We start from the raw sequence: 26764 nt of genomic DNA, 5'->3' as shown, positions 1-26764 counted from the left end.
TTTTTTATTATTATTTTGTACTTTAAGTCTTTCAGACTTCAATGTAGAGGCATAGCTACACAGAATGTATGACAACTTGTCTGTAAGTGTATATTTTGGTCAGCAAGGCAAGATATGAACATTTGAATTTCCATGCCTGACATAACAATCTAGTTCTCTGTGTTTTATTTTCTTCTTTTCACTCTTATGTTCATTTTTGCCATCCAGTAGGGCTTTGCTACCACTGACCATCATTGAAGGAAAAAAATTGCAATAGCTCAGGATGCATAATGTTTAGTATCACAATGGGATGCTTGATTCATTTATCATTCAGTCATTTATCATAATGACACTCAGTTTTTGCTAAAGACATGCCACTTTCTAACAGATCCAAAACATTCACTTTACCAATTTCTTAGTGCACTCTGTGCCCTTGGTGGCTGTGAGGATTGCTTTGGGGGGGGGGACATCACTTGCTTTGGTGGAAGCATGGTATATTTTCACAAAATTTAAGGGTTGGAAAATACTCAGAAGATTGCACAATTTAAACATAACTGATGGTTTCATGCCTCCATGGAGCTGCGCAAGGCACTCACAAGAATTTGAATTGTTTCTATTTTTTGAAATGTATTTTTATTTTCAAAAGTTACTTATTTCTTGAGGGAATGTGGTCAAAACTACATGCCCTAAGTCTGTGAACATGGCAGGCTGGCTGTACTTTCTTTTGCCTCTTCTGATTTTCCAGAGTGACAAGAATAGTTTGCTGAGATGCAGTTTCAGAATGAGAAATACCATGAAGACTCTTTCAGGGAGGAGATAGAGGCCAGGTTACACATCAAACTGTAAAGGCTGCAGGTAGCAATTGCCAGTCCTGAGAGAGGGAGAGGAAGTCAAGATGACAAAAAGCAGCTTTGACATGCATAGTCCAGCAATATCAACACATAATTACAAGACTGGTAGCAATCTTGGTGGCAAGATTCATTTTCCTTTAGAGCCTGCCCAGCCCTTAGGAAGTCCTGACCTGGCTGCTGATGGCGCAGACAAACCACTGAAGAGTCTTGTTTCTACTTTAGTTGTCCATGATGCGACACAATCAACCACAAAGATGAGGTGGGAGACACCTAGAATAAGAAACAAGCATCTCACATCCTGATGAAAATGAACTGTATTTTATTTAGAAAAAATAATAGGCTAATTTTTTTTATTTATTTTATTTTATTTTATTTTATTTGAGAACATACTGTACAGAGGGGTTACAATTACATGGGCAGGATAATGCATACATTTCTTACCAAGCATTGCAGCCTCCTCCTTTGTTTACCCTTCACCTCCCTTCCCAGCCTCCCCCCTCCCCCCACCCAATCATACCCCCCCTCTCCCCCCACACCGACATTGTAAAGCTGGTTTTGACATGACATTTTGTACTTCTCATTGTTGCAACAGGTCCACCTGAATCCTTAAACGACTAATTTTTAAAATGTTAGTGTTTTTCCAGTGGAGAAATAACTACAGAGTAGTTCTTTTCAAGAGGCAATTCCACATTAAATCTGAGACCTGACCACAGTGATCATATTTGACACCAAGAGAAGACAGAAATTCAAGGTCTGTCTAGTTTTACAATCAAGTTAAAGACACTAAGTGGCCATGAAATTCTTTAACCAACAAGTATTTGCAATTTTTTCAGGAGGTATTTCTTTGAGAAGGGGAAAATACCCAACGGGCATACTTAATGGATACAATTTTCCCAAGTCTAGCTTGTTTGATAAGAAATTCAATTCCCAAGTTGATTGTATTTCTGAATGTTGAAACCATTTAGTTAGCTTGAGGTTTTGAAATTTTGATTTGACAAGACTGGAACTAAAGAGCAAAGATTTGAATTTCAAAAAATAATTGTAAAAATAAATGCCTTAAAAACAGTGAAACTATGGAAGATGCTTCTCTGACATTTTCCTTTCACACTCCCTACTCTGTCACCAAAACAAAGAGAATAATTATGTTTCAGTCTCTCTTTTTTTTTCCCCCCTTGCATCATGAGGCTTGAACTCTGGGCCTAGGCACTATCCCTGAGCTCTTCAGCTCAAAGTGAGCATTCTACTACTTGAGGCACAGCGCCACTTCCAGTTTTCTGGTGGTTAATTGGAGGATAAGTCTCACAGACTTTCCTTCCTGAGCTGGCTTTGATCCTCAAATCTCAGCCTCCTGAGTAGCTAGGATTACAGTGTGAGCTACTGGTTTGCTGCTGTTTCAGCCTTTTTATTACATGGAAGTTCGTGTGCAAAACCTCTTTCCCATCCATAAGCCCACACATCACTCACTTGGCTATTATTTTATAATTCTTAAAAATGAGCAAGACAACTTATTTGAAATTGTGACATAATAATTAAAATTAACTGTTGGGTCTTCAAATGGTTCATGGTCTAATCCTCAAATGTCAAGTGTTAAAACAACAGGGGCTAAAATATACTGAGTTCTACTGTGTACCGATTACTGCCATGCATTTTTTTTTAGTATATTAAATGATCAGATCCAAACAATTCACCCAAGTGTCAGAAATTAAATGCTGAATGGAAGGGAGTTAATGTGTCTCGGTTGCAAGCAAGTAATTGATTAGAATCAATTTTCAAAGCTAAGTTTTGACTCTTACACTTTGTAAGATATTTAAATCTGTGATTATGTTTTGTAAACAGTGAATACTAAAGGTAGAAAAATGCCCCACTTTGACTGTTTCTATTCAATAAAATTAGCATATAATTTTACATCGTATACAAATGGGTGGCACAATCTTCCTTTTGTTATTTGAGAAGACAAAATGATAAAAAGCACCCGGCGTTTCTAACTTATGGAAACGATTTGTTCTCATTCTCCACACTTTACAGTACCCATCATAGTAGCAGTGTTGACATTTTCTCAGGATATTATAATCTGTTTTCTGAATGTAATCTCTACGTACTCACTTCTGGAAAGACAAGTACTCTGAAGCTAACTCCACCTGGGTGAGAGACACAGAGATGGAGACACTTGGGTCTCGGTGGTTGTCACATCACTGTGTTCCCAGGACTGAATTATAGGTGTCTGTTGTCATGTACATCTTGACTCATGCTTTTAATTTTTCCTTTCATTTAAAAAACAATTATTGACTTTTATACTGCTTTTATGGTGGCCATTGTCTTGAAACTATCCTTACTTTTACAAGGCTTCTATTTTTGTGGGAGAAATAAGTACTCATTTTTAAGTCAAACATCTGGTTATAAACTATGACAAACAGTTGGTGCTATGAAAATATTTCCTAAAGAATATAGCTTAACCTGGAAATCCCAGGCCTCTCTATTCATTACATGAGATATTACCTAGCCATAACAAATTGCTGTGAACTGGTGCCTTAAAATAACAGAAAAACTTCTCTCACAGCTCGGGGGACAGAAGTCTGAAATCAGGTTTCACAGAGTTGATTCTCGCTGGAGATCTTTCTCCTTAGCCTTGTAGACTCATCACTCCCAACTCTACCTTCAATCTTTGCAAGGCATTTGCCCTGTATGTTTCTTTGTGTTTCAGTGGAGAAATTCCCCCTTTTAAAAAGGACAGAAATGATTGGATTATGGCCTACCTTAATCCTTCATGACCTTAACTTAACTGGATTGCACAGGCTTAGGAGATAAGATGAACATTTCCTGAGGGGTTCAACTGAACACACATCTTTGAGTCAAAGATATTGGAGCTCTCTAGTCCCATTGAGCTAGGTACTAGAAGGTAAGGAAGAGAGGTCATTACACAGGGAATAAAAAGATATGTAAAAGATATTCCCACCTGCATGGAGCATCATGCTTAAATCCTTAAAAGATGTACAGATGCATATTCAAGGAAGCATAAGAGTGAAGAGACTCAAGGAAAGTGTTGCAGGCACAGATTCCCTCTAAGTAGTGTGGACATCATAAACCACTGATTGATCACTGCCTTCATAGTTTTGGACTGGACTGTAGGAGAAAGTCTAGGAGGTGAAGCATCCTTCAAAGTCAGAGCCTGAATTGAATCTGAATACAGGTTTTGGAAAGAAGATGACTGGGGTTAGAGCTTACTGGTGCATTAGATATGTGACTGTAACATTCCAATTGTTTTCTGAGCTAAAAAAATGAAGAGAATAGGATCTGTCTTGGAATGTCTTTGTGAATATTAAATGAGACAATGAGCACCCTTTGTAAACTTTAATTCAGAGAAATAATGTTACTTGGTTTAAAGAGCATCAGAAATCCATAGCCCTTTAAGCATAGTTCACCCAAAATGCTTCCCTACCTACAGCAGGCACTAGGTGGAGGAGGGAGGGAATTGTCAATATTTTTTCCCAGTTTGAAGACCATGGAGGAAGTGAGAAGGTTAGCAACAGTAATAGCATTTAGTCTGTGCTCAGCAGGGAATGAGTAGGAATTATTTAATAACTGACCATATGTACTAGGGCTTACCAAGAGCAGTACTTTCTCATACATTGTTTCATGCAATGTGTGGGGCTTCTAAAATTATTTTTCAATAAAATTCATGTGTCTGGGGGATGATTGATTCTAATCACAAACCTCATCAGCTGGCAGGCTGGCAGCACCCATCTTGCTGAAGGGAGAAGGTGAGGAGATGATGATAATGGAGGAAAAGAAAAACAGGAGGCCAAAACAGACCTCTAATCACTCCAATAAGAAAGCCTGTAGAAGAAACTGGAGAAACCTTGTTCTTAGGGCTATCCTGTCCATCCTGAAATCTCAGCATTTCCAGAAAGAGATCTAAATATATGATGTGTTAGAATTGTGGTTAGGGGTTTCTCATGCCTAGGGTGACATGGGAATATCATGGAATGGCCACAGAGCTGTGGAGAATGGCCAGGGGATTCACTGGAGGAGGGAAGCAGAAGGAAGGGACCATATTCCCCAGATACCCAGATAGTCTCATGCATGAAGCATGAGGAAGATATATTTGATCCCTGAATGAAATGGAAACCTTTACATATTCTTCTGAAATGGTTTCATGTACTGATATACATGCATTCACATGTAGAAATGTTTGAAGATGTATAAATATGTCAAATTTCTCTTTCACATGAGTGAGCCTGATTTGTTCATCGATGTTTGCCTTTGTACTTAAACTATTTTGCATAGAATTTTGGGGGTCAATCACTTTTTCAAGGTCATCTCCTTGTTTCTAGCTCTTCACTATTACAGTGTTGCCTACATACATCAAGAAACTTTGTTGTTGCTACCTTTTAATATGAAATAAAATTTATGTATATCCCTTACTAATTTTTGTTTCCATTAACTAGAATATAAGTTCCATGAGGGCAGAGATATATGTATATTCTACCTAAATATCTATCAATAACCTACAACGTATTCACTGGTGAAATGTTCTGTGGTCACAATCTGCCTCCACATATAGTTAAGATACATCCCTATGGGCTTGTCCTCAGGAGGAGAGCTCTAGGAAGGAGGGGCAGTCACCTCGTCTCTTTTAGCCACAGTGCTAGGGGACCAGGAGAAGAGGGAAGTTTGGCAGATTGCAGAGGCCAACAGTTCATGGAATTGTTTGATTCTGTAGTCCCATCCATGTGGCTCTGCCTTTCAGCTCCACACCACAGAGTCCTGTAATGCTGGTAGGATGCTTTTTATGATGCTAATCTAAAAGAGACAGCCATCAGCTTACATCTACACCTCTCCTAGCCTCCCATTTCCCCTCTGCTCTAAGCCACCATGGTATCATTTCTAAGCTTGGTGTTTTCAGTGGCTTCCAGGCAAATTTCCATGCTTCCACTCTCATGTAAACAGCAGTCAGAGTGAAATGCTAGAATCAGTTAGACCAAGACATCATTTCTCTTACCCACACCATGGACTCTCCACTCATGCTGAGTAAAGCCCAAGTCAATACAAAAGGGCCTACAAAGCACAGCATAATTGTTACACACTGCCTTCCTACTTAGTGATGTCTCCCCTCAACTTGCTGCTATCCTGGACTCCTGCAAATCCTGGAACTCAGACTCCTATGTCCACCCTGCAACTCCTAACTCCTCCCTCATCTCCGTAGGCAGCTGCATGGCTCATTTGTTCAGTCCTATTCTTCCAGTCTATCCAAGTAACATTTATTAAAGTCTAAAATGACAACCAGCCTGCATAACTCCCATCACCTTCTTTCCCACTTTAGTTCTTTCTATTTTTATTTTTTGTATGCTAATTGTGTAAAACAATGGCTTTTAAGACATTTTCGTAGACGTCTATAATCTATTTGAAGCACATTCACTATCTATTGACCTTTCTTGATCCATCCTTAGAATGCTAAAGTCTTGCCTCCTCAGAAATAGTCTCTCTCCTACTGTCCCTGAAATGTTTGTTCACAGAATTTTACCATACTCTTGCATAGTGTATTATGTGTATGTGTTCTTATTGTGTGTCTCTTCCAGCTAACACATGATTCCTTGAATCAGTCATGTATGTGGTGGGTTTTTTGTTTGTTTGTTTGTTATTAGTGTTGCTTTTGTTATCTACATCTCTGTCTTCTGTGCCACGAACAATACTTGGCAGCTATGGATGGCTTGATGCTGATTGGTTGAACAAACTGATTATAACCACAGAACGATAGTTTGGACATATCTATAATTCTTACTAAAATCTTCATACATATTTTTGATTATTCCTTGTTCTCTGGACCACAAGGTAAATCCTCTTGTTTTTCTATACTCAGTTTAGCCTCACACCCTCCCTCCTGCTAAAAGCATTCATATTCCCCTCAGGTTGCTGCTACCCTCCTCTGAGATCAGCAGTGCCTGGAACTGGCATCTCCTTGTTAGAGCACTGGTTACATTTGTAACATGCAGTTCATTATTTACATGTATGCCTTTCCCTATGGGGAAGAGTTATAGAGGGGACTCATGGATCATACACTCAGGGCTGGACTCCATGGCTTTCCATACCCACCCCAGAACACTAAAAAGAAAAATGCATGTCAGTGGCTCAGTCCAGTGGGCAGCAGTGGTAAGTGGTCAGTGACAGTGATCATGAAGTCGATGAACAGCTGCAGTGGTGTTTATCCATCACAATATGAAGTAAGCAGGCCAATGAAGAATAATAATATTTTTTACAAATGCTGGACTGGTTGAAGCTATTATAGTCCCACACTCTAGGGTGCTAGAATATCAATGACTGCTTACCAATCAGGAAGAAAAGAGCAGTTCTTGAAACTTCTGAAATGAGGAAGAAAAGGAATTTGAGCCTTTGTAACTGCTTTTCCTGACAAAGCTGTCCACAGAAATAGTTGTAAAGTTAAAGTGCAAAAATTAGAATCCTGCATTTCAGTGCCAAGAGGTAATAAATCAAAGAAAAGGCTGAGTAAACAAATGTGTTCTCTCAGAACTAAATTAAACTTCAAATTAACATTTGAAAATGCCTTGCTTAATGTTCCAGGTATTCCTATACTATTAGTGGACTGCAGAGTTTAATCTGGGACAAAGTAAGCTGATAACTAACCTTATGGTGAATAACTTTCCTTCATGAAATTGTCAATATTTAAAAACTGTGTGTGGTTTCTGTTAGAACACAGTGGAAGACAGGAATCCTGTCTGGGTTATGGGAAGAAAGGAAGGCAGAGACGGTGCAGGAAGGTGAACATGGTCAAAATACTTTAAGTACATGTAGAAAAATGGAGCAATGAAGCTTCTGAGACTCATTTGGAAAGAGGAGAGCAGGATGAGGGAGAATGAAAGAGGGAGGAGTCTGATCGTGTACATTGATGCACCTGTGCATCTCCTTGACACACCTAATTGGTGCTAATAAAAATGTGAGGAAAATATTTTCTGTTGAAGGTGTTCATTATTCTTATCCATAACACTTCATGTTGGCTCCATCCAATAGACATTTTAATTTAGAGTAGCAGCGTGACACACTGTGTTCAGCACTGGCAATGAAGTGGTGGGCAGGCCCAGGAAAATCCCTGGCAGTCCCTGAGTGAACTACAGCCCGGAGCTCAGTAAGATATGTGCAGCAGGAGACTCGATGCAGAGAAGAGTTTCTTAAAGAGGGCGCACTTGAGCCACGTACTGGTGGCTCATGCCTGAAATCCTAACTACTCAGGAGGCTAAAATCTGAGGATCGTGGTTTGAAGCCAGGTCAGGCTTGAAAGTCCCTGAGACTATCTCTAATTAAGTTCAAGGGGGAAAAAAAGCCAGAAGTAGATCTGTGGCTCCAGTGAAGGAGTGCTGTCCTTGAGCAAGAAAGCACAGGGACAGCACCAAGGCCCTGAGTTCAAGCTCCATGACTGGCACACAATAAAGAAATAAACAAAAAAGAAAGGCAGAGTTGATAGCAAACAGTGGTCCCAGTGATTTCATAAAAAAAAAAAAGACATTCTTTGGTCCTATCTAACTGACCTCATGACCACGAAGTTGAGGAGAAGGTGTGGGTGCATATTGTGAAGTTTGTTGTAGTCTGGTTAGCGTGGTTGATTCCAATGTGGCTTAGTTTGCAGAGTCAGTTTTTCAGTGACTCAGTGTGGCTAAATGACCGCTGTAGTGGAGAAGAGAAATTCCTTTCAAAATTGAAGAACACAGTCTCTGTGCCTGCATTAATTCCTTCTTCCTTACATAATGCAAAAGCTATCGTATTCTAGCCTCATTCTTGGCTTTAATTAGTTGTCTACACTTATCTTTTATTCTCCTCTTCCTCCCCCTCCTCCTCCTCCTTATTTTATATTATTATTATTATTATTATCTTCAAGTGGTGTACAAAGAAATTGCCATTTAACAAAACAGCATGATATACTATATCATAATCAATGTCACTCCTTCAACATTCTACCCATCCCTTCCCTCACTCTTCTTGATTTTGCAGGAAAAAGATTGGATTCTTTTTTTTTTTTTTGGGTCCGGTTGTGGGGCTTGAACTCTGGGCCTGGGCACTGTCCCTCAGCTCTTCAGCTCAAGGCTAGCACTCTACCACTTGCGCCACAGCGCCACTTCCGGCTTTTTTCTTATGTGGTGCTGAGGAATCGAACCCAGGGCCTTGAGCATGCAAGGCAAGTGCTCTACCACTGAGCCACCTTCCCAGCCCCAAAGATTGGATTCTTGACTGTATTCCTTCACTATCCTTACTGAATTCTTCTATACTCTGGTCTCTCCATCAGAGACATTACTTTTTTCAGATTATACCAGTGATACAATAATTACTGTAGTGATCTTTGGGATACGGAACAAAAGTTTCAAATTGAGTTAAGATCTCTCATTGTGTACCTCTCAAAAAAAAATGAAAACAATAACAAAGACATCTGTCTTTATGCAGACAAGTATTAGATTTTGAAGTTTATTTCTACAAAGTACTTGAAACTTGATTTCAAAATAAGCTATGGAATAAACTTTAATAGGCAAATAGATAAAATAATAAACATGTAGCTAATTAAATACTAGAAAATACTATTTCTCAAATGTGATTATTCTAAAATAGACGAGGTAAAGGACATGGCATAGCTCTTCTGCAGTACATTCTGGTATGAGGGTATGAGGCTGGCTCTGCTATAGTATGACTTTGTACCATTTGCATAATTTTTCACAATCTATAGATCTTCTTTGAACCCTTCCCTTCTCTGAAATTATTATAATGTATATTATAATAATTAAAATTAAAATGCACTGTTCAATATAGTTACTGACTTACATTAAGATCACTGAAAATATTAGCTCATGTGATTTCTTTTTTTATTTTTTTATTGTAAAGATACTGTACAGAGGGGTTACAGTTACATGATTAAGGTAGAGTACATTTCTTATTGAGCATTGTTACCCTCTCCTTTGTTTTTCCCCTACCATCCCATCCCTCCCCACCTTCCAAACTCCTTCCTCTCCCCTCCTCCCCCCCCACCTGAAGTTGTAAAGTTCATTTTCAACATAGTGTCTTGTACATCTCATTGTTACAATGGGTCAACCTGTAACTTTGTTTCAGCATTTTGTTTCTCTTCCCCTCCTCAAATTAGAAAAATGTATATACAAGATGCAGGGTTCCAGAATCAAATACAGTGCCAACATGGCATAGGAGGAAGAACATACAAAAGAAACAAAAAAAATCACATAGTACATTAAAGACCATAGTGACAAAGAAAAAAACATCTTGTGTCCATATCTTCGGGTTCATTTCGCTTAGCATCATCTTATATGGTCATGTGTACATAGTTCTGACCTTTTCTGATTGTCTGGTAAGATTTTCCTAGACATATACTAGTTATTGCAAATAAGGGAAACCATGGGACCTATGTTTCTTTGGGTCCAGCTTACTTCACTTAATGTAATTTTTTCCAAGTCTTACCATTTCCTAACAAATGGGGTGGTGTAATTCTTTCTGATAGAGGCATAGAATTCTATTGTGTGTGTGTATATATGTGCGTGTGTGTGTATTCCATTGTATATATATACATCTATACAAATATGTTTATATATATTTTTACAATTTATATATACAATTTATATAAATTATACAATTTATATATACATATAATGTGATATGTATGTATATAATATATACATATGTGATATATCTGTATATATCACATATATACAAATGCATACATATACATATAATATATGTAATATATTATATATATACATATACCACATTTTCTTGATCCATTCATCTACTAAGGGGCATCTGGGTTGGTTCCATATATTAGCTATGGTGAATAATGCTGTAATAAACAGTATGGAGGTTCCTTAAAAGACTACATATAGAGCTCCCCTATACTCAGCAATCCCATTTTTGGGCATTTACCCAAATGATTACAAGCAAGGCTATACTAAATCTACCAGCACAACTATGTTTATCACAGCTCATATTATTTCTGATCCCAGGGATGACATCTTTCATTGTACTGAGTTCATTAGCTCTACTTGTCTTCGCCCCATGTCTGCTATATGGGAGTTGTGTCATCTTCAACTTATTCTCCGTGTCTTACTCCACCCCAACAACCAGAAGATCAACTACAAACACCACTTGGTTGTGCCATTAACCTATCTCTGACTTAAAAAAATATTACCTCCTATCATCTTAATTCCCCCATCTTTAAATAGAAAATCCTGTCTGTATCTATGGCTGTCTAACCTTGCTTTAAGTCCAAAATGGGAAAGTATACATAAATTGCTAAGCTGAACAATGTTCAGCACATAATTAATGCTCCATAAAGAGAAGATGTTGAATCATGATGGTGACATGGATCAGAGGATTGTTTTTAGCTTAAGAAAAAATAAAATCTATTCTTATACCCCTTCATCCTGTATCTAAACATCAGAACCCAACTTCTAGTTGGGTTCCATTTCATTTCTACCCTACACATGACTTCAAGAAGAATCTCCCTGAAAATGATTGATATCTGATCCTGGGGCTCAGATGTTCAGTATTTAGCAATAGAATGCAAATTCAGTATCTAGGCTGTCAAGAACTATCTCATTTGTCTTCACATGTATCTTTGGCTTATTTCCATAACTAGGAAAATTTGTTGGTTCCTCAGGATGAATCTTCTATACCAAGCATAATGATCTACAATTTATTCTTTACACTTAATTTTCCTGAGTTTCTTTGGTCCTTCCCACTTACCCTTCACATTTCAGTCTTACAAAAAACCATAGATTGGGCAGGGAAGGTGGCTCAGTGGTAGAGTACTTGCTTTGAATGCATGAGGTCCTGGGTTCAATTCCTCAGTACCACATAAGCAGAAAAAGCCAGAAGTGGAACTGTAGCTCAAATGGTAGAGTGCTAGCCTTGAGCTGAAGAGCTAAGAGACAGCACCCAGGCCCAGAGTTCAGTCCCCAAGACCATAAAAACAAAAACAAAAAAAACATAGATTTTTTGTAAAATCATCTTTTTATTCTGTAATATTTACTCAGAATCTACTTTGTGCCTGGCACTTCTCTAAACACTGGAATTCAACAAGGAGAGAGGAGTTAAATGGACATAGACTTGGACTCATAACTTATTCTTTCTTCCCCCTGCCTCCCTTCTTTCCTTCTTCCTTTTTCTTTCTCTTTCTCTCTCTCTTTTCTCATAATATAACATAGAAAAAACAGTGATAAACCAATTAATCTTATATAGCATATGGAAAATTAAGTGTGATTCTTTAAAATAAAATTTTATGATATATCCAAAAGTTATTTCATCAAAACTTCATGTGCTTTTTACCTGATTGATATTTATCAGTGTAAGATCTTTGTATTGAAATTATCCTTTTTTAAAAAAAAGCAGACATATTATTCAATTCCTATATATAGAAATGTATGCTTATGTTTGACATTTTTCAAAAGTGTCTTTATGATAGCTGCTTTTCAAATTCAAAGTCTTTGAAAACCATCACCAAGGAAACAACAGGATAGATTATGTATATTTCACTTTTACCCAAAATAGAAATGCTTGCTGTCAGATATAAATATCATCCTATGGAAATCTCTTCCTTCAATAATTTTGGTGTTTTACTTTATACATATGTGTGGTTTTATTTGAGAACACTGCCATGTACAGTAAGTACCTGCTTTATGCAGTGGCTTTATGTATAGTTCTTGCTCTGTTTTACCTAAAATACTGAACTGTCTTCTGCTGTGTCTAAACTTTTCTACTCATGTGTGATGGTTGATACTTGTAAAATACTGTAAATTTAGAGAGGACAATAAAATAAGATTATTTAGCACTTTGAAACTTAACTTTGCTGAATGCATCCTTGTGAAAGCCTAAGAAATCCAGGGAAAGACTGCAATACAGAGTGTGAATAAGTTAAAGTAAGCTTGGAACCATGATAAACAGAAGCCAGAATTAAGACTCTTAGTATAAAACCAAGTGTACAGACCTGTGATCCCAGCACTGGGGAAGCTGATTTAGCAGGATCTCCACCAGCCTAGGTTACATGGTGAGATTTTGTCTCAAAACCAGCAAAACAAAAGAAAACTTTAGTATGTAGTTTCAATGAAAAACCATTTAATTTTGTTTAATTAACTCCCGTATTGTTTTAACTTTGCTCTGAATTAAAAACAGATGTTTGAAGACTCCCACAAAATAAAAGAAATTTTCCATAATAAACCTGATAATAGTGATCTTTGTAGAAATTGTAAAGTTTGTTTTTCTCAGCCTCAGTATTTTCCTTGCATAGGAACAAGAGTTAACTAAATTGAACTTTGTGGCACTTATTGCTAAGTAGTATGATTACAGCATTGAATATTTGCTATTTGAGTAAGAGTCCAACACCTAATACACAGTAGTTATAGTATGAAGGGATAATGGCCACAGGCTCCTAACTATTCTTTCCCCATTGGGATTGGTCCTTTGGTCCATTCTGTCCTGTATTGCCAGAGGGTATTATTAAGATCACATTTTTACCAACTCATTCTTCTATACGAAGCACTCTAGTGACCACACATGACAGCTTGGATGAAGTCTGTATCCTTCACATGATTAATATAACCTCTTATCTCCTGCAGATTTGCTTCCATTTGCTCATCAAGCTCCTGCCAGTATTTTTTTGTGTATCACTTTGCATGTACTTTTCACCTCTAGACCTTCATCTTCCAACTCCTGCCTAGAACATTCTTTCCCATCCTGTTTGCTGGCTGATTCCTTCTTATCTTATAAATCCTTCCCTTTCCCTAAGGAAAGTAACCTCAGTGTATGGCATTTCTGATGTCTCCTCTGGGAAGGACAGAGTTCTTTATTTTCTTGCTGACCACAGGTGCATTCACTCCCTGGTGCCTCATAACTACTTGTGAATTAATGAGTGAATACATTAATGAATGACATTTTCATGATCTTCAAATTGAAAATGTAATTTCAGACTGGGGAAATGTTTATCCCATCTAGAATACCTGGCAAAGCAGTCAGAAGGGAAGTGACATGTAATCTGGCTTTAAAAGATGAGTAGAATAGAGATGGGAGTTGGGTGGGATTCAGTGAGAAAGCGCTTGCCTAGTACTCACGATGTATAATTTTGATCTTCAGTACCATCTTTTTAAAAAGTAGAACCAGGCACTGGTGGCTCACACCTGTAATTCTAGCTACTCAGGAGGCTGAAATCTGAGGATTGTGTTTCAAAGCCAGCCCAGGCAGAAAAGTCCCTGTGGAACTCTTATCTACAATTAACCACTCAAAAACTGCAAGTGGGGCTGTGGCTCAAGTGGTAGAACACTAGCTTTAAGCACAAAAAGGTTTGGGGACAGCACCCAGGCCTTGCTTTCAAGCCCCACATCTGTCCAAAAAAAAAAAAGAAGAAGAGATTTCAGATAGCATTGAGGAATATAAAGGAAAATTGAACAAGTGTGCAAAATCAAGGGTTTACATAGTTGATCAGCTCTGGATGAATGCCAACTGCTAAGAATTGCAATTCAGACATCACTTTCAACGAGCCTTCCTGAGAGTCCTCCTGGAAGAGATGACTCTGTGAAGTATGCTTCTATTACGATGTTTTATTTATTTATTTATCTTTAAGTAGTTGAACAAAAGGGGTTTCAACTCAACATGTCAGTTGTGAGTACAAAGCATCATGTCCAAGTACTCCTTCCATAATGTTTTAAACCTAAGATACATAAAGACAAACTTGTCAGGAATAATAACTTTTTGGTTGACTTTATATATCATTTTTCATATAAAATTTTAATTTATTATTAGTAAATAACATTGATAACAATTGTTATGCAATAAACAGGGCAATATGAGGGTGACTTAGTTGGGTGCTGGTGGTCATACCTGTGATCATAACTACTCAGGAGTCTGAGATCTAAGGATTACAGTTCAAAGCTAGCTGGGGCAGAAAACTATGAGACTCCATCTCCAATTAGGCAGCTAAAAGCTGAAAATTCAGGAGTGGCTCAAGTGGTACAGTGACAGCCTTGATTTAAAAAAAAAAAAAAAAAAGAGTTCAAGACCTCAAGCCTCAGTACCTGCAAATGAGAGACACAAAGATAGAGAGAGAAACCTAGCATCCTACAAGCTTAAAGATGTATAATTACTACCATGCTGAGTGTCAGCACATAACAGAGTGATCGGCATTTTTGCCCCACAGCCAAGCCTTTTATGTGGGGAACCCTCAAACAGTAGCCCTACCTTTATATCAAATTTCTGTGTCAACTTTGTGAAGACATCAGTAAAACATTTTTCCTGAGTCAAGAAAGGCTTAAGAAGTGATCAGATGCTTCTGCAGGTTACTAGGAATAAAGTATGCAAGTTTTAAACATTAACAGCATTACACACAAAAACAACATCTTCGGAAAAGAAAGGAGGCTCAGACAGACTCAACAAGGCTTTGCTAGAGTGGACATTTCCAAATATTAATTATGAGACACCATTGAAGCATTTAGTTGCCTACATATGAACTGATAGCCTGGCTTAACAGTGCTATCAGTGGCAAGGACCTTATTGAAAAGCCTGAGATTAATCACCACTTTATTCCATTTATAGCTTGAGGCAGAACCAGCTACAAAGCCAAGCCCCCTGGGAATATTGATCCTGTCAACACAGATCATAGTTCCTCAGAACTCTAACCATGAATTTCATTAGTTTTTCCTAAGAATCTGTCCTTTTCCCTTTCCAACCATTTAACACCAGGAGTGTTGGGTTTGTTTCTTTAGCCATTTATATTTCAACTAGTATTTCATAGATAGTTATATCCTTGAAAAACAGTATAACAATAAGTGTATATGACCATATAAGATGATGTTAAGTGAAATGAACCCCAAGATAGGGACACAAGTGTTTTTTTTTCTTGCTTGCTATTGTTTTTAATATATTTTAAATGTACTATGTCATTTTTTTTCACTTCTCTTGTACGTTCTTCCCCCATGGTATAACCCCTGTTTTCACCATATTTTACGTCGATGCCCTGCATCTTGTATATACATTTTTCTAATTTGAGGAGGAGAAGGGAAATAACCAAATGCTGAAATAAGGATACAGGTTGACCCATTGTAACAATCAGATGTACAAGACACTGTGTTGAAAATGAACTTTACAACTTGTGGGGGCAGGGGGCAGGGAGAAGTTGAGGAGATGGGGAGGAAAGGATAGTAGGGGAAAAATCAATGGAGGAGGTAACAATGCTCCATAGGAAATGTACTCTCACTACCTTACTCATGTAACTGTAACCCCTCTGTACAGTATTTTTTCAATAAAAACATATAAAATAATACTTTGCTAATCATTCACAAACTTTAGTTCCATTATTTCTTAAAGAACCCAGTTATGTAAATACATTAGCTTGTTTAAATAAGGGAACAGAAGCTTAGCAAGTTTAAGCTATGTCTCAAGAATAGACAGGAAATTTAACTCATACTCAATTTTTCTGATTCAAGTCCATGCTATTTTTGACCCACTACATTCTACCATTCTACTTTATGCAAAGTAGCCATCTCTGTAACCTGTTGGCAGACAGATATGAATTCTGTCCTTTCCTTAAAAAGCCAAAAGCTTATATATACACAATGGAATTCTGTGCCTCCATCAGAAAGAATGACATTGCCCCATTTGTTAGGAAATGGAAAGGCTTGGAAAAAATTATATTAAATGAAGTGTTAGCCAAGCCCAAAGAAACATATGTCCCATGGTTTCCCTTATTTGCAATATCTAGTATATGTATGAGTCAAGCAGAAAAGGTCAGATAATGTGATGTTAGGAAAATGAACCCTTAGATATGTATTTAAATTTTTTTTCTTTCATGCAATTGTTTCTAACGCATTTATAAGATTATTTCTTTGTTGCTTTGTATGTCCCTCCCCCACAGTATAACCCCTGCTTTCACTATATTTGATGTCGGTATAATTTGTGGAGGAGAAGGAGAAAAACAAGTCATTTAAGGATACAGGTGGACCCGTTGCAACAATGGTGTGGGGGAGGGTAAGGGGAGAGAATTGGGTGGGGGGCGGGGGGGAAGCTGGGAAGGGATGTGAAGGGTAAACAAAGGAGGAGGCTACAATGCTTGATAAGAAATGTACTCATTATCTTGCCCATGTAATTGTAACCCCTCTGTACAGTATGTTCACAAAAAATAAAAATAAAAAAAGCCAAAAGCTTTACTCTGAAGAATATTTGGGTTGAAGCTCTTGTCATTTAAAAATTTTTATTATTAAGTAGTTGTACAAAGAGGTTAGAATTTCATAAATCAAGTTATGAGTATAATGCATCTTGATGGATGTCACCTTTCCCTTGTTTTTCTCCATTTTCTCCCCTCCCATCCCACCCTCAAATTTTGTAGTTCAAGTTTTACATAATGTACATTAAATATAATAACTACATTTGCTCACCCTTTCTCCCTCATTGCCTGTACTCATATGTGTCCATTTGTTTCTATGATTTCTATGATATTTTTACTTTCCTGGACAGATTATATAATCAAGCTTATGACCTAAGATCAACAGCATAGACTCATCCTATTTAAATAAATATACATTGATTCAATATCATTTTTCTTCTTTCATTTCTTTCTTTTTTTCTTTCTTTCTTTCTTCCTTTCTCTTTCTTTCTGTTCATTCATTCTTTCTTTCTCTTTCTTTCCTGCTCTTGTAGTAGGGATTGAACTCAGGTCCTATTTTGTGCTTATAGCTGGTGCTCTACCATTTTAGCCATACCTTTAGTCCTCAGTGTGTTTTGTGTGTTGTTGTTGTTTGGTCAGTCATGGGACTCAACCTGTGGGCCTGGACTCTGTCGCTGAACCCTTCAGCTCAAGGTGAGCGCTCTACCACTTGAGCCACAGCACCACTTCTGTTTTCTGATGGTTAATTGGAGATAAGAGTCTCATGGACATTCCTGCCCCAGCTTGCTTTGAACCACGATCCTCAAATCTCAGCCTTCTGAGTAGCTAGGACTACAGGCATGAGCCACTGGGGCCCAGCCTCAATATGTTTTTAATTTATTTATTTTGTTGTTGAAGTATCTTTCATTAAAAAAGAGAATAGTGCAATTAGTCATAGTAACCAAGATATAAAGTCAATCTACCAATGAAAAAAGAAATTGTGGTCTATATATAAAATTAAGTATTACTCACCTTTTCAAAACAAGGAACTCTTGTTAGCTGCCAACCACTTCGATAAAATTGGAGGACATCATGTTAAGCGAAATATATTGACAACAGAAAGACAAAAATTGTGTGAACTCATTTATGTGGGAAACATAAAATATTGAATTCATTGAAGTAGAGTACAAGAAGGGAGCTTGGTTCCTGGTACTGGGAAGATCAGGAAGACATTGGCCAAAAAATACAGACTTGCTAAGACAGGAGAAACAAGTTCTGGAGTTTTATTGTATAACGTGCTAATAATAATGTGTTACATGCTTGAGAATTGCTGAGAGAGTAGATTTTAAGTGTTCTCAACAGAAACAAAACAAGTATGTGGAATAACTACATGCATTAACAAGCTTGATTCAGTCATAATGTATACAGATCTCAAAACAACATGTTTTATAATGCAATACAATTTGACATACCATAAAATTTGGCCAATTAAAAAGAAGATGAACTTTCAGTTGCCTTTTAAATATTTTTATTGCCTTTAAGTGGCTTTACAAAGGAGTTATCATTCAATCAAGCAGGTTATTAATACTATGAGAATTGATCAGTGTCACCCCTTTCAACATCCTCACTCATCCCTCTCAGAATTTTAAATTCTGACTGCATTCTCTCTCCCCCTCCCACTTTATTCAACTACCCCGCCCTTGGCCCTACCCCACCCTTTTCAAGAACTATGATTTTGCTTCTCTTAGGAATTATACATTGTCATATTCATATAAACAACATAATCATATAAACAACAACATGGGTAATGCTTGAAAACACTGTGCTAAAATAGAAGAGATTTGCTAGGAAAAAAAATGTATCTTACATGTTTGTTGTTTATACTGAATGTCCAGGATAGACCAATCCTTAGATACAAGGAGTATACCGTGGATTTTTTTAAGAGCAGGAAGAGTTTGGTGGGGAGATAATAATGACCCCTAATAGATATATGACTAATTAAATGGTATTTTCCAGGTTAAAGATACCAAGAGTTGGGCATATTTAATTATGTTCTTCAGAAGGATTATAAAAATGCTCACAGCTCTTTCCTTTGAGATTCCATATGCCCATTTAGAAAAGCCCATTCTTTATTCAGAAAGGAAAAATTCCACAACTATGAAGGAACTAGGAAGCAATTATGATGCTTTTCCAAAGCTTCTCTTTTTTGTATCTTCCACAGTACTTTAGAAATATGATAGAAGTTGACTTAGGAGAGTCTTATTCTGTAAGCAATGTAGGCAAGACTTACTAGAGGACTGGATAAGAGGAATAAGAAATAAAGGATAAGAAAAGACATTTATAAGCTTGCTCTTCAGACATCAATAACAAGGACTGTGGAGCATGGGATATGTAATCTAATGATATGAGAAAGTCTTGGGAGAACAAGTTATTGGGTAGTAGTATATTAGGTTTCAGATGCCAATCAGAATCTCACATGACCTCAGTAGGCAGTGGAATGCACGCTCCAGTCTGGTATTTGGAGGATGCTGGGAGCTATAGATATAAATGAAGAGTTGTAGATGAGGCACTAGGCATCATCTGAGACACTTGGGATATAGCAACATTTTTAAATGAACCAAAGGATGAGAAACCTGTGATGTATGTCGGCCTGAATTTCCTCACCCAGAACTTTCTTTCTTTTTTTTATTATGAAAATACTGTACAGAGGGGTTACAATTACATGGGCAAGATAATGAGTAAATTTCTTATCAAGCATTGTAGCCTCCTCCTTTGTTTTCCCTTCCCATCCCTTCCCATCTTCCCTCCTCCCCCCACCCAATCCTCCCCGCTCCCCTCCCACCCCGGCACCAAAGTTGTAAAGTTCATTTTCAACATAACAACTTGTACATCTCATTGTTGCAATGGGTCCACCTGTATCCCTATTTAAACGATATGTTTTTCTCACCCAAAACTTTCTTGGGGTAGAGTTCTGTCTTATTATTTTCATGCTTAATGGCGTTCATCACAAACGTGTTCAGTTAATGCTGGCTGAATTCATTTCAATATTAAATAGAAAGGAAGGCACCTCTGTAGTAGTCTTGCAAGCCAATACTTTAATGATTCATCAGGATTTGCAAAAGCAGAATAAAGGACAACTCTACTATGTAACCCTGGATGGAAAATGTTAAATGGTCCCATGACTGCTGTAGAAAGACTCCCTGCCACTACCCCTTCTTCTTCCCATCCTCATGCCCTTGGGGACTCTCCAAAGGGCACATCTACAGTTTTTGTGTAGGATGGCACACAGCCTGGGATCGTGGCACAGTCCTCAAAGCTTAAGTACAGGGCTTTAAGAAAGAAGCAGCTGTTGGAGCATATGGGTGATCAGTAGGAGCTCTCCTTAGTTCTGGACTAAAGCATCTCAATGCACACTACTTCCAGCTATTTTGAAAGACTACATACCAAACCAAGTCTCGTCGTGGTTGGGCTATGGACATTAATGGTAATGCTTTCTTCAAGGTGCCTTCCTTATACACTTTATACAAAAAGGTTGCTTTCCAGACTTCTGAAAGAATTACTGTGTTTCTGTTAAAGAGCCCTTATCAGACAGATGATGGAGATGAAGATGGATAGAGACAGAATGATAGACACATAGATAGATAGATAGATAGATAGATAGATAGATAGATAGATAGATAGATAGATAGATAGATTTTTCTTAGAACTTGCCTTTTTATTGTGAAAATACCATACAGAGGGGTTACAATTACATGAGCAAGGTAATGAGTATATTTCTTATCAAGCATTGTTGCCTCCTCCTTTGTTTCCTCTTACCATCCCTTCCCATCTCCCCAACCTTCCACCCCCACCTTCTCCCCTGCCCCCCTCTCTGCACCAAAGTTGTAAAATTTGTTTTTCAACATAACATCTTGTACATCTCATTGTTGCAGTGGGTCCACCTGTACTGTACATTTTTTACCTGTGATTTATCTGCTAAAATCGATTTAGGAGAGGAATTGTTCAACTGTTAGAAATGTGATGAAAATATTGATAACATGATGAAATACCAGCACAAATTAGCAAAGAGAAAGACCCAAACCATGGATTACTTTTGAAAAAATGTCAAGAGAATTATTGTTTTGAGCCCTCTTGCACACTTATTATTGTTGTTGTTATTATTATTATTATATGAAATATATTAAATCAGAACTTTGTGCATTCTACTGAAGAGTGTATTTTTAAGACTCTTCACAACACTTTTCCCTTTTTTAAAGTATTCTAACCCTAGAAAAGCATATGAAAGGAATTCTAACTAAATGATTCAATCCAAGAACCCATTTACAGTTACTACTCAATTCTCACCACTTAACCATCAAATTATCCTCTGTCTCCATATATTAGATTCTGTAAAAGTAGGTGGTCTGGGCATTTGGAGGTCACTATACAGGTGACTTCCTTTTCAACCCCATTCTTAATGGCCAGAGCATCAGTCAATCATCAGTTATTGACATGGAGGAGATAAGGATAGAAGGCCACGTATATTCTGACAAACAGAACCTGCAGGATCTGAAAGTCCTAGGCTAGGGGCAGAATTTTAAAGCAGGGCATTGAATAACTAGGTTGGGTTTTGGTGAAATCAGTGCAAGTTCTCTGCAGATTATAAGGAGGTTCTAGAAACAGGAGAGCCCCAGGAGGAGGTGCCTGTAGCCATTGGGGCTCTGGGATCTGATTGACCATACGGTAGAAAGGACTTGTCCAAACAGTCAATATCTCTTCCTCTTCCCAGGGCTTCCAGAGCAGCAGTTGAAGATGCCTTACCCAGGAGCACCACGCTGTAGATGCTGAGACCTCGCACCTCAGGATAAGAAACAGTACCATGGCAGTACCCGTTTGAACGGATTAAAAACAACAGACTCCATTTAGAAAGGAAAAAAATGTCCAAGAAAGGGCGAAATAAGGGCGAGAAGCCCGAGGCACTCATTGTCGCCCTTCAAGCTGCCAATGAAGACCTCAGGACCAAGCTCACAGACATCCAGATAGAGCTGCATCAGGAGAAGTCCAAGGTGAGTGAGGGTTCCTTGCAGCCATGGCCTTGGTACAGACAGGCATTGGCCATGTGCCTGCACAACAAGCACTGCTCTGTGCCCCACCTCATCCCAGTCAACCACCAATTGCCAGAGGCAATAACCCCTGTGTGCCCATGGAAAGAGCTAGTGTGTGGAAGGGTTGGCTGAGCAGGACTTGGACAGAAAGTAAGATGCATGCTAGGCAGATCCCTGCCTTCTCAGGATGCCTGGGCAAGAATGCCTAATACAAACATTGAGACACTACCCCCCCTACCATTACCTCTGACCACAACACTGAATAGTTGTACAACCTTGAAAAAGGACTACCTGAGTCTTTGGAGAATATCCCCTGTAAGGTTCAGAGCAATTCCTCAAGAGTACACCGCATCTTCTCTTTCCACTCCTCACATCCATTGACTTCCTACTTCCCTCGCAGTCAAAGGAATCTACTACCCCTATATGATACGACTTCCTGTTCCTTCTTTTATTTGTTTCTTATTTTGGCGGGGAGAAGGGATTGAACTTGATTGGAGCTTGAACTTGATCTAGGTGCTTTTTCGCTTAAGCCTGGCATTCCACCACTTGAGCCACATCTCCAGTCCAGCATTTTGCTGATTTGTCAAAGTCTCACAGACTTTCCTGCCCAGGCTTGTTTCAAACCATGATCCTTAGATCTCACCCTTTTAAGTACAGGTGTGAGCCACTGGTGCCTGGCTCCATTCCCCACTGGAGCTCATCACATAACATCTTTTCTTTTTTCTTTTTTTTGGGGGGGGGGTCCGGTCGTGGGGCCTGAACTCTGGGTCTGGGCGCTGTCCCTCAGCTCTTCAGCTCAAGGCTAGCACTCTACCACTTGAGCCACAGCCCCACTTCCAGCTTTTTTCTTTTTGCTTCTGTGGTGCTGGGGAATCAAACCCAGGGCCTCAGGCATGCAAGGCAAGCACTCTACCACTGAGCCACCTTCCCAGCCCATAACATCTTTTCTTGATCATGCTGCCACTGGCTTTTTGCTGGAGCAAGAGTAGTATGCTAATTACATACATGGAGTGGTCCTTGTTTTCCCCTAACTCACCATTTGTTCCTTTCTCCACCTCCTTCCAGTGGCTGCTTCTAAGCATCATTCAACTAACCTTGGTCTCTAAAACATACCAAAACATACCACTTCTTCCAATTAACCTCATACTCTTTCCTCAATTAGTATTACAAAAATGTCTACATTTATTTGCTCAGGGTTTATCATTCCTACTCAGTATAGTCTCTTTGAAACTTGGAACTTAGCTTATTTCATATCTCTATAGCCTAAATAATGCCCAGAGCTTAAAGATGAATGTACATTTGTTGAATAAATGGAAAAATGACTGGAAAGTGTCTTATTTGTTATAGTTTGTTTTCAGCATCATTAAAATACTGCTACTATCCCTTGGGGCTGTGAAGAAATATAATTACATAAACACACAAAGTACTTACATGGCATAAATAAGAATATTGATAAGTGCTCAGAGAGCTGCCATGCCAGTCTTAAACTTTCCAATAATTGTGAATATTTATTTCTATTCCTTGTAAAGTTCTCTAAATTTGACTCCGTTGCTAAATCTCATCTGTTTAAGGGATATTCTTGCATAAATCTCAGCATGGCAGGGTAAGCATTGCGTAACTCACTGAAGAAAAGTATTTTGAAATATCCAAAAAATGTAAGACTTTCTTTTTTTGCCTGTACTAGGGCTTGAACACAGGGCCTGGACACTGTCCCTTAGCTTTTTGCTCAACAGAGGCTCTACCACTTGAGTCACAGTTCTACTTCCATATTTCTGGTGGTTAGTTGGAGATAAGAGTCTCATGGACATTCCTTCCCAGTCAGCTTTGAACTGCAATCCTCAGATCTCATCCTTATGAATAGCTAGGATCACTGTCATGAACCACTGGTGCCTAGCACTGGTGCCTGGTACATAAAACATTTTTCTTCTATAAAATGAGAAAATCATGTCAGCCTAAAGGTTCCTCCTGATCATCAAGCAGTACATCACACCAACAAATATCCTCATTCCATTTTGTCTTCTTTTTCCTTAACACAACTATTAATTTGTGGTTTCCCCCCAAAAAATCTACCTGTCCCCATTCAGCAATAATAATAGTGTCAGGGATAGCTCAGGTAGTAGGGCGCCTGCTAATGAGCCAAAACATCAAATGTCTAGCTCAAGTCTGATCACAAACCAAAATAATAATAATAATAATAATAATAATAATAATAATAATAATAATAATAATACATGGTATCTACCTGTCCAAAGTCTGTTGCTTCTCATTTCAGCTAAGCCTTGGCCTTGGACAAATAAACCCCACTGTAAATTTTATGAAGAAAGTGCTTTACTTTCCATGGAGCAAAAAGTAACACAATCTCTTTTAAAAAAAAAACCTGCATTAGTTTGTGAGTCAGATGTTTTAGGCATTTTTTCTCTCTCCTTGGAGACCAGTTTGAATGTCATAGTGTCTCTAACTGTAATGCAGACGACGGAATCTGTTCTTCCACCATGTCTCTAAGTACTGCCATGCATGTGAATAACCTGGGACTTAGGGGAGGGTGGCATTCCTGTGTCCACCTGCCTTGGAGCTGCTGCTAGAGTGGGCAGGGGCAGGAGCAGGACTTGGGGTTCTGGCAGATGTAGGTGGAGGGTTATTCCCAGCTCTGGAGTTCACAAATACTCGCAGAGGAAGATTCCCTCCAGTTCTTACCACTTCGTCTCATTGGTTCGAGCTTTCCCAGAGGCAATGATGTGCTTGAAGGAAGTCCGAGTCGTCTAATTTTAGTAGAGGCAAGATGACAAATGACAAGCAGAGGAGTAAGATTGTCCATGTGGAGACTGGAAACCCTAATGCGCTGCTGTTGGACAGAAAACAAAATCATGAGATTTTTAGAGGAGCAGGGGCCCTGCAGACCCTACTGTGCCAATTTCCCACACATTCCAGCCTTTTTAAAATGGGTAACCCTTAAGCTTCCCCAAGGCTGCTTGTCTCTCTGGGACCTGATAGTAGGCCTGCAGGCAGGTGTCATTGTCTCTTCCCCTGACAAGACTCTGACTCAAGCTTTTCATATATGAACACAGCCTTATCCTTTCTTCTCCTGCTCCCTCTGTCTCTCTTCTTTTCAGAGACAGTTAATTACAATCCCAGCCCAGGAGCTAGAGCAAAGCCCAGCTGCCTGTCTGCCGCGGTCCCCAAAGAGCAAAGGGAATCTAGAGGGCAAACAAGTCATAAAGCCATTTCATTATGAATAAATATGATTGCATTTCTACCGGGCCAGGCTCTCAGAGAGAATAGGATCACTGCCAAGATAGGAATTTACACTTTCAGTTTGGCTCTGAGGTGCTGATGACAAAATGACAATTCCACCACTGGGAACAGACTAAAGAGTGGAGACCTTTAGAGCGACGGGCCATTACTCATTTTTCCAGTCAGATAAATAATCTTGTTGATATTTACAGAATGTGCAGCATGCACAGAACAGAGCCAGAAGTGATTTAGTTGATCATATAAGCAGCAACTACTGACTGAATGTTTAATATCTGTCACACACTCCTAACAAGTCCACATCTGGTCATAATCTCAACTCATACACTCAGCACACTCTGAGTATTCCTGCTCAAATTCTGAAGCCACTCAATTTTCCTGTCCTTATCTTTCAAGTAGGATTCTAGTGTATCTATTTGTAAGATTGAGGGGAAAGATTTTTATTGTTAAGTGCCTTAATATGGTCATCTCGCTTGACCCTGTTTACTACCCTCCCAGATGGGCTTAACTACTATTTCCATTTTACTGATGAAGCAACCACCTGGTGTATAGGAAAGGCTCCAAATGACTGAACTAATGAACTGACTTGATTTAAAGGAAAAAAAGAAGGATTTTCTGACATCTCTGAAGCATCAGTATTGTCAAGATACTTATTTATGAGAGAAACCTTATGTTTGGGTGAAGTAAGGATGCCTACCTAGATCTACCTTTTCCTGGAACCAGCACTAGGAGCCATTAACTTACAGTGTTTTACTGTTTGTCTTAATTGTGTACATGGTGAAGCCATGATCCAATATCCTGTGTGTAGGAAGACACAGGGCTTGCTGTGAGATGTGACATTCATCCATTGCATTCCCCCATAGGTCTGTACTTGCCCCTAGTGATGGTTCCAGTGGCGATGAGCAATGTGGCACAGTAATGGAGTGGGAGGAGATAACTAGATTCCCGAGGTAGAGGCTTCAGGAAGCAGGCCTAGATTTCAGGGCCTAGATTTCAGGTGGAGGATGGGACATGGAGTATTGAGGCAGCCCTTCAGAATACAGAGCACTTTGGCACAGAGCTTTACAACCAAGTCTGTGTGTGATCACTCTTATGATCTCAAACTTCATCTAATTGGTTCCCAGCAAGAGTAAGCAGAGGAGCCAGAATAGACTCTTCTTGTAGAGAGTAGAGATCAAGACAGTTCTGCTCTTCCTATGGTACACAGGGCCCTCTCCAAAACCAGCCCTCTTTGTTATATTCACAAAGCTTCTGATTTGGAGGCCTAGATTTGGAATGAGGAATTTCTTGCTATCTGCACCTTTACTTAAACTTTCAGGAAGAATAATTGCTGAAAGCAAGAAATCCACCAAAACTCTTTGTGCTCTACCAGGTTGCTTAAGGCTTCTCATAAGCAACCTTCTGGCCATGGCAGGTTTTCCCTTCTCCTCCTCTCTTCTCCTGCTTAACGTCTCTTTGGCACCCATGAAAATGCT

The 26764-nt window shown here is 38.7% G+C and overlaps 1 protein-coding gene across 4 annotated transcripts in view; it reads left to right on the top strand.

Annotated features, from left to right (window-relative positions):
- Nucleotides 1–26764, top strand: part of Jakmip2 (janus kinase and microtubule interacting protein 2) — a 177059-nt gene that overhangs the window by 87900 nt on the left and 62395 nt on the right. For all 4 annotated transcript variants that reach the window (XM_070036333.1, XM_070036332.1, XM_070036331.1 and 1 more), the window contains exon 2: nucleotides 21725–22001. In XM_070036333.1, coding sequence (XP_069892434.1) covers nucleotides 21873–22001 — 129 coding nt within the window. In that variant the 5' untranslated portion in view covers nucleotides 21725–21872. The remainder of the gene's footprint in view (nucleotides 1–21724; nucleotides 22002–26764) is intronic.

Source organism: Dipodomys merriami, unplaced genomic scaffold (genome assembly GCF_024711535.1).
Source record: "Dipodomys merriami isolate MVZ:Mamm:240054 unplaced genomic scaffold, mDipMer1.0.p SCAF_27, whole genome shotgun sequence".
Classification (NCBI taxonomy): Eukaryota; Metazoa; Chordata; class Mammalia; order Rodentia; family Heteromyidae; genus Dipodomys; species Dipodomys merriami.
Note: the sequence above shows the minus strand (reverse complement) of the source record. Positions and strands in the feature narration are given on the sequence as shown.